Source organism: Stegastes partitus, unplaced genomic scaffold, assembly GCF_000690725.1.
Source record: "Stegastes partitus isolate 25-593 unplaced genomic scaffold, Stegastes_partitus-1.0.2 Scaffold199, whole genome shotgun sequence".
Classification (NCBI taxonomy): domain Eukaryota; kingdom Metazoa; phylum Chordata; class Actinopteri; family Pomacentridae; genus Stegastes; species Stegastes partitus.
In genome coordinates this window covers 138,669-147,005 of record NW_007577930.1, presented here as the reverse complement: position 1 = coordinate 147,005, position 8,337 = coordinate 138,669, and the positions used below count along the sequence as shown (strand labels likewise).

The following is an 8,337-nucleotide window of genomic DNA, read 5'->3' as shown; positions in this document are numbered from 1 at the left end:
CAAATGTCCTCCTGTGGGACTAATAAAGGACATTCTATTCTGCTATAAAAGTAAAAGCAGCTGTTGTGGTGGATTAGAAGGTTTGAAAACCACGTGAAACAGGAAAAGTTTATCAGCAGCTCAGGATCTTTGTCCATTAGAAATTGGTGAGTGAAATTACTGGAACTTTGGCCTCAGGCTTCTCTAAATTGGTGGTGAAATGGAGAAAAAGCAAGTCATCCCACCATAACTTTTGATATAACTACAGATATCTGCAACCTCATTTCCCTTAAAAACTCTAAATTCAAGCTATCTTTAATTACATATTGACTGGGTCAAACTGAACAGAAGAAATCTAGCAAAACATTACAGAAGCTTAGATTGGATTTGAAGATATTTTTAACTACAATTAAACTGAAACTGAAACAACAACCAGTCAGAATCCGATGCAGTTCAGCAGCAGTGGAAGACTGACATTGTCAATATCGGATTTGGTTTTTTTTTACTTGGCAGAGCTGAATTATAAATATGTGCAACACAAATCCAGTCTAGCTGTTAAATATTAAAAAGGCCTGCTGTAAGTACCAGCTGCCTTATCTAAACACAGATGTAATGTAAGTGAACTGCTTGACTTGCTTTTTGGTTTGTTGAAGTCAACACAATCCGTATTTCCTCATCAGGTGTATAACACTTTGAGTCGAGTCTTCCCTCGCCGTTTCGTGCTGCCTCTCACCGTGGACAAGGACACGCCCTATGACCAGAACTTAAACCGCCGGCCCAACAGCACAGCCACGTCTGTAAGAATTGGCAACAGCAAGGTAGGAAGCCGACACGATCCACACGTGTCAACACTCTGGAAACGCATTTTCAGTGAAACATGTCTTCTACAGGTGTTTAGTAAAGAGGAACTGATTGATAGCACCAAGTAACATCAGACAAAGACATCGGTTAGCTAAACACTGGCAGGACGGACACTCTGTCTTGAAAACATACATGTTCTTGAGCATAAAATTATAAATAAAAATGGATCTCTGTGGTATTTTGACCTGAAAACCAAAAGACACATCCAGCAGACACAAGACTTTTCTGTGTTTACTCAAAATGGGCACAATGTGGTGCTTTCAAAGTGCCCTGACTGTAAATGTTCCCTGACTATTTTTATTCTTTGTGCAGGTGTTCTGCACTCATGAAGACCTCCACAGGGAAGATCTCCATCAATACGGAGGTCTGGAGTTCCCTCAGATCAACTATGGCAGGTACAACACCCACCCCTACCGCTACTTCTACGGCTGTGGCTTCAGACATCTTGTCGGGGACACCCTGATCAAGATGGACCTCCATGGGAAACACATGAAGGTAAGATGTAACACTAGTTTTAAAAAAAAAAAGGAGATGTATTTAATCTTTGAGATCTAATTTCCTGACGAGCACAACAAATACAACTGAAACCAGTCATTTTCAGATGTAAACATAATTCGCCTTTCGAAGATCAGTGTCATATCTCAAGATTGTACGTCAATATAATGTTCTTGCAGGTGTGGGACCATCCTGGACTGTATCCCTCTGAACCAGTCTTCATTCCCTCCCCTAATGCTACAGAGGAGGACGACGGAGTTGTCTTGTCTGTGGTCATCACTCCATACAAGGTTCAAAAAGGAAACATAAAAAAAAATAAAATCACCATCCATCCAACTGATTCTCAAAACCAGCAGCTTGGGAGGACACTGTGGGAGACATTTTGGTGCCTAAATCTATCAACACTAAGCCATTATTTGTCTTTGTGTCTTACGTTTATCATCCAGGACAAGAGTACGTTCCTGCTGGTTTTAGATGCCAAGACGTTCGAGGAGCTGGGCAGGGCTGAGGTACCCGTCAACATCCCCTACGGTTTCCACGGGACGTTCAATTCTGCAGCATAGACGTGTGAGGAGGCAAAGAACGACCCGAGATAATGAGACCTACACTACGTAAACATCGCTTGTGACCTTCACTTTGTCTCATCCTACATGCTGATTTAGAGAATAATATGTTGTACCGTTAGAGACACTGCAAACTTGTTAGAAAGAGGTAGATTTTTTCCGTACTCAATACTTTTATTTCAGAACATTCAAATGGTATGACGAGGGCTTTGGGTGGCTGAAGAAGGGGGTGTTTGGGGCAAAATGAAAGAAATGTGTCTTTATTGTATCTGCTGTTCTATTTGTGGCTGTAATAAACGTTCTTACACAGAAGAAACTGTTCTGCTTCAGTGCAAGTTCAGCATAGACTGTCTTTATGGCATCACAGAGTCTGAGACTGATAAGTAACCGCATGCTTTGGCACTTTTGTTGGAGAAAGCTACATTCATTTAACCAATGATTTCATGAATAACCACTGTGTGACTTAAATGCACATTTCTGAATACATGCATGAAATACTGTGAACAATCTGCAAATAAAATACTTTTTTTTAAACAAAATGCTGGAATTACATGTTTGCCAGTTAAAATTATTATGCTAAAAAAAAAGCTGGATCCTTTTTGAAATGTACAAAAACCAATAATGAATGTATATTTGACCTCAAGTTACTAACGTCACTTTCACGTGGCGCGCTTGGTTCCTCTGCTGGCCGGCCAGTCGTCTTCATGCTGCTTCAACACCCCCGAAACACACCAGCGGTCACATGACAAGGAAGAGTGCAGCAAAGATTTTGTGTCGTTTATTTTCTTCTGTACTTCTCTTTCGGTGTGTGTGCGGAGAGGCCTTTTTTTTTTTTACATAAACTTTCTTTGAGTATTTAAAACAGTGGCATTTAATCAGTCATATCACAACATATAAGGCTGGAGTGAAGCATCAACAGTGAAAGTGTGATTATTTCTGCAGCGATTTAAAGAGGAATAAATAAAATCTTGTTCATGTTGAGTTTTAAACGCAGTAAGCCTATGACAATGAAAGTATTATTACTTATCAATAGTCACACAGTACACATTGTAACTAGATTAACTGTAGAATGGTTGTTTTTCAATGCACAAACAAAGCTATTCATATAACTAAAATAAACCATGTCTGCTACATCACAGGCCGTAAAGCACATTTAACCCTGCAGTTTATCAGAAATCAGAGCCAGTGTTTGCCTCAGATGGCGTTTCTTCTCTTTTAGGTAGGATTCCAGGTTTCGAGCTTCGGTCAAAATGCCCTCCAACTCCTTCATCTGGGCGTGATCTGCAGCAGCTCTCTCGCTGCAACAAACCATAAAAACTGACGATGAAGCCACGTAAATACGAAAATACGGCACTCAGCCAGCAAGCATGTGCTTATGGTAAATAGTTTAAAAGGAATCCTGATGGGAAACTGTGACAACCTGATTCATCTGTGATACCAAACTACAGCATCCCTTCAGTATCTGCATTAAATTGATCTTTTTTCAGAATACAAAGGGATCTGTGTGATGTAACTTCTGTTTTTAAATGCTTATCTGGCACCAGTCACAAATATAAAGCTCATTCTTTCGTTTACATAACAGTGGAAACTGATTAGTTTAATTACCTTAACATTTCAGAAAACTTGGAAGCCAGCATGCTGATCTCTGAACTTGCACCTGTAACAAGAAAGCAAAAACAACAGCAGCAAGTTTCACTGAGAGGCAAAAACCTCTCAGCCACTTCAGCTCCCTTCAGTATATTTTCTGTGACCTTGTTTACATGAATGTTAGAAAAAAATCAAAAGTGGGCAGGAATTCAGAAGTGTGTGACCAGGCTATACGTCTAAATGCAGAGTTAAAAACACATGTACTTCATTTTTTCTATGACTAGAATTTTGCAAATTTCAAATAGAGCAGAGAAGAGAAGCTGATAGACATCAACTGCAAACTGGGTTTGACACATTTCTCTTCAAACTGACCGACCCATATCCTGTTTAAACTCATGCCTCTCACAAGCAAACATTAGTTGTTGACATTTTAACTTCCTGTGACCTCATTTTATATGCCAAGCTGAACCACACTAACTTTCAACACGCTGTATGAACAATATTAACGACATTCTGTGACTGGCATACCTGCAGCTGTATCCTCAAATGAAGAAGCTGACTTCAAAGTAGATGTTTCAGACGTGGTTCTTCTCTTTGTTGGTGGAGATTCGTCCTGATTTGCAAGTGAGCATTCCATCTGTTTGCAGTGGAACATTATTTACATTTACTACACTGAAAAATCTCAATACAGATGGAAACAAAATACCAGCAAAGCAGTAAAATGACCATTTTCTCTGGGTTTTGTCCTACCTACACTTTAAACATTTGGTCTTTAACAACATTTCCTCAGAACCCTTAAGAACGCTGTATTCTCTGAGCTGCTACTGACTCAAAAGCTGTTGTCTTGGACAACTACCTGAAGCTATTCTTACCTCTTGGGAGGTTGTACGTTTTGGCCCTTTGTTGCTGTTCACTGCCCTCTTGTGTAATGCTGGAGAGAAAAAAAAAGAATGGCATAAATTGGGTATCCTCCGTGTCAAGGAGGGCTGAGTCGGTCATTAAAAAGTGGACATAGAAAATATTTTTAGAAAAGAAAACAAAGATTTGAATCTGACTAATTTACTCACTTTTGTTGCACTGAGTTCCTACAGTGGGGCTTGTATTTTAAATACAGTAAATATCAACTGTTAGTTTTTAATTCTGCTTAAGAGTAAATATACAACACAAGTATTGCAAGGTGATATAATGTTGACTCAGTTGACAGGTGACACTGCACTCACTTCTGTAATAACATTTCTGTTTGGTAAGTTAGCATGCATTTGACATCCTTGATTAGCTAGCTAGCTCGTCTGTCCTAGTGCTACTCCTTGCTGTTAATAATATAGCTACCTTTATAATCACCTGCTGTAAAAATCCCCAATTTTACCTCAATACTCAGCCCAGCACTTATTACGAGTCTTCGCATTACCCTCAAGAGTGTCGCTGAGCAAAACAAACTAAAACTACACTATCCGTTAGCAGGTAAACTAGCAGCTGTCCTAGCTGCTAATATGCTAATTAACAACAGCGAGCTACGGTATTCAAAGGAATTGTAGCTAACCTCCACTTACAAGGAATACGAGGTCTGTGTTTAGTAGGTAAAAAAATTCATACATTCATTTAAAAAATACTAATATAACTTATAATTTATTTTATCGCTAATCTTAGATCTTTTTTTATTTTTTGTCAGTTTAACAAAGTCACGGTAACGTTCGGTGTTGAACGAGTGCGTAATGCTGCATTCACGGCTGCTGGGAAATTCCAGTGGAATGACAAGTTAGTGCAAGAGGTGTAATATAGTTTATTTTCTTTAAAAAAAAAAAAAAATGCAACCACAGTGAGGAATAATTAAATTTTCTCATGGTTAAGATTACAGCACACAGTCTTACACACTTTATTGTTTTTCTGCTGCATCTATTGTACCACTACTAACAATACAGTAAACACAATCAAAGAGGTTAAATTGAATATTTGATTGTGAAACAGACACAGAGTGGATAGGAGTGACAGGCAAGTATATTGTTTCATTTGGCTGTGCAGATGAGACATGTCTGTGATATACTGGACATGTGTGGTGTCTTCAGATCGCTTCATATAGCCTAGGTGGATTAAATCAATGGGATTATACAAAGGCAGATTGGAAGCACACTGTGACGAAAGTGGATATGGGTTGAAGCTGCTAAGGTGGTGGGTTTAACTGCAGATCAATGCTGTGGCAGCAAAGAGGATTACCTGAGCGTCTCAAATGAAACCATAAAGCTGCAACACAGACCCAAGAAAGTACATTTAGAACTGCTTCATCATATGCAATCCAAATGAAAATACACACACAATGTACACTGTATAGGACATGGCTGTCTAGGTTGTGTTAACGCTGGTTCAGAGTTTTGAAAACCTCTCCAGTGTGTCACCATTTCCCTTTCGCCTCTTGTTTGTTCTGTCCTCTCTGTCTGTGTCTGGGCGTGGACACCTGTTCCTCTTTGTGGGAATCACCTGATACATCTGAAATCCATCCGCTGATCCCGTGCTGCAGTACGTCAACCCTGGCTCCTCACTCCACTCCTCGCTACACTGTTCTGCCCGTTGCTGTGGTAGTATCCTTGACCCAAGTCTGATCATTCAATTTGCTTCTTCCTGTCAGTCTAACTTGCAAAGTCCTTGTGCCTCAAGTTCCAGTCTCCTCCGGTTGTCTCCTTGCCAGCTTGCTCCCACTACTGAGCTCCAGCCTGCAACTTACCATGTCAGATGCCACGTTCACATCCTCTGTCACTGTCAGCCATCCACAAAAGAACATGCCACACTCAGAGGAGCCGGACATCAAGCATTAAACTCGACTCCATTTCCATACAGCCATCAAACCTGTAGCAGCCTCCTCATCTCTGTACAACTTCACCTTGTTTCTCCTCCCATCACAAGATTGTTTGCAAAACCTTTGTACTGTGCAAATAAGTCTTTAAAAAAATAACAGACCTTCATAGCAGCTATGAAGGTCTGATTCACTCAGTCTCCTCCAACAGCTTGTGTTGAGATGTAGTGATGCAGCTTGAACTCTTGGAAACCCTGATGTGGGCTCTAATCTAAGCTGCTGTTAGCTGTTTATTTCTGAGTCTGCTAACTCCAATAAAGTTCTCCTCTGCGGGAGAGGGAGCTCTTGGTTCTCCTGTCTTGGGCGATCCTTCCTGCTTTATCACAAAGTCTGGTGGTTGTTGCACTTGACAAAACTTTTAATGTTCCCAGAATGTTCCAGGATGACTGACCTTCATGACTTCCAGCAATGACAGACTACTTTTTCTCAGCAGCAGCTATTTAGGTGAACAGTTTTAGCCATAAGAAATACTGCAGCAATGGAAAAGTGCTATTTGCTGCCTTGACATGACACAAGTGATTGTTTCAGCTGCATTAAGGCAAGAAATTCCTTTTGACAAGGAATCTATAATATAAGGACTATTTTCCTTGTGTACACCTTTTACTCTCTACATTTATTTAATTTGTGTTTAAGAGTTCGATTGGTACCCTAAATTCTATAAAAATGTCAGTCTTCTTTTGATCCTTTGATCGTAAAAATTAGGTGGTTTATCCGTTTAGTCAGAGAGCATTTATCAAGAAACTTGTGATTTCAAAGTATGTCTCTAACTACCCAAGGTCTTCTTTTCCTCTGATCCAAGCTACAGCTTCCTGCATGTAGGTAACACTTTATGGGAATAGCAATGTGAACAATCTGATATTTTTAATGTGAACAGTAAACATCTCACAGCTCTGATGGGTCTTGCAGCAGCGTACAGCTTCTTTTTTTTTTTTTTACATTACAAATACAGTAAGACCTGCTGCATGGATGGCATTAGCAGATGGTTAAGTGGCTTGTGTTTCCAGCTGTTCCAGACCACGTTGCTCTGCTGGGAACTAGTAAAAAGCAGACCATCTGCTCTCACTGGCAGGTGTGAACTGTTGACTTCCATATAGTCCCAAACTCACAGGCCTGCTGTTAATCAGAATGGTCGCGTAAAATTTACAGCTTGGTCTGAATCAGGCAGAGGAATGTAAGTCAGTCACGCTGAGAGCTGCTTACTGGTATGGGTAAAGTTATTCCTGGACCAAAGGCCGTACGCAGACTTGGTTGCACAGTTAATGCAGGCTTTACTGCACGCAGAGAGGCAGGGGAGGGAACCCAGAGATGAGGAGGCTGTAGTAGGTGAGTGGATGGAGTGGGAATCTTGGAGTACGTGACTATTGGTGATTGTCGAACGTGGCATCTGACACGGTGAGTTGCAGGCTGGACATTGTTGGTGAGAGCCAGTTGGCAAGGAGACAACCAGCGGAGACTGGAACCTGAGACACAAAGAAGCCGCAGGTCAGAGCGAGCAGAGTCTGGCTGCCGATACTGCCATGGCAACAGGCAGAACAACGTGGCGACGAGTGGAGCGAGGAGCCAGGGTTAAAGTACTGCAGGTCAGACCAGGGGAGGATTCTCAGGTGTGTCAGGTGATTCCCTGTTAGGAGGAACTGGTGTCCACGCCCAGGAACAAACACAGAGGAGACAAACGATGACACACAAGAGGCAGAAGTAAGACAAGAGGGAGGCAAATATAATAAAACCATGAATCTGCACATACAACATGACATTCTATGACTGAAATGTTGTCAGAAGCTTCAGTTTGTCATCCATCCATCCATTATCTTTACACTTCTTTATCCTCTGTAGGGTCATGAGGGGCCAGAGCCTATCCCAGCTGACTTAGGGTGAAGGCAGGATACATCCTCAAGGTTGAAGGTTTAAGGTTCAAGGTATTTTATTGGTCACAAACACAGTTATACACGGTATAACGCGCAGTGAAATGCGTTGTGTACCTGTTCCACACCGAAACAATAAAAATAA

General features: G+C 41.0%; 2 protein-coding genes across 2 annotated transcripts in view; one reads left to right on the top strand and one right to left on the bottom strand.

The window, feature by feature from the left end:
* The window catches only part of bco2b (beta-carotene oxygenase 2b), an 8,140-nt gene extending 5,690 nt beyond the window's left edge, over positions 1-2,450 (top strand). Inside the window, exons 9-12 of the mRNA XM_008280548.1 lie at positions 660-797; positions 1,153-1,335; positions 1,515-1,625; positions 1,782-2,450. Coding sequence (XP_008278770.1) covers positions 660-797; positions 1,153-1,335; positions 1,515-1,625; positions 1,782-1,898 — 549 coding nt within the window. The 3' untranslated portion in view covers positions 1,899-2,450. The remainder of the gene's footprint in view (positions 1-659; positions 798-1,152; positions 1,336-1,514; positions 1,626-1,781) is intronic.
* Positions 2,451-2,751: 301 nt separating this feature from the next.
* tex12 (testis expressed 12) lies at positions 2,752-4,122 on the bottom strand. Its single transcript, XM_008280547.1, has 3 exons — positions 4,014-4,122; positions 3,504-3,555; positions 2,752-3,196 (listed from the first exon to the last, which is right to left on the bottom strand). The coding sequence occupies exons 1-3, from the start codon at positions 4,120-4,122 to the stop codon at positions 3,052-3,054; spliced, it is 306 nt and encodes a 101-aa protein (XP_008278769.1). The 3' UTR covers positions 2,752-3,051.
* Positions 4,123-8,337: the final 4,215 nt, after the last annotated feature.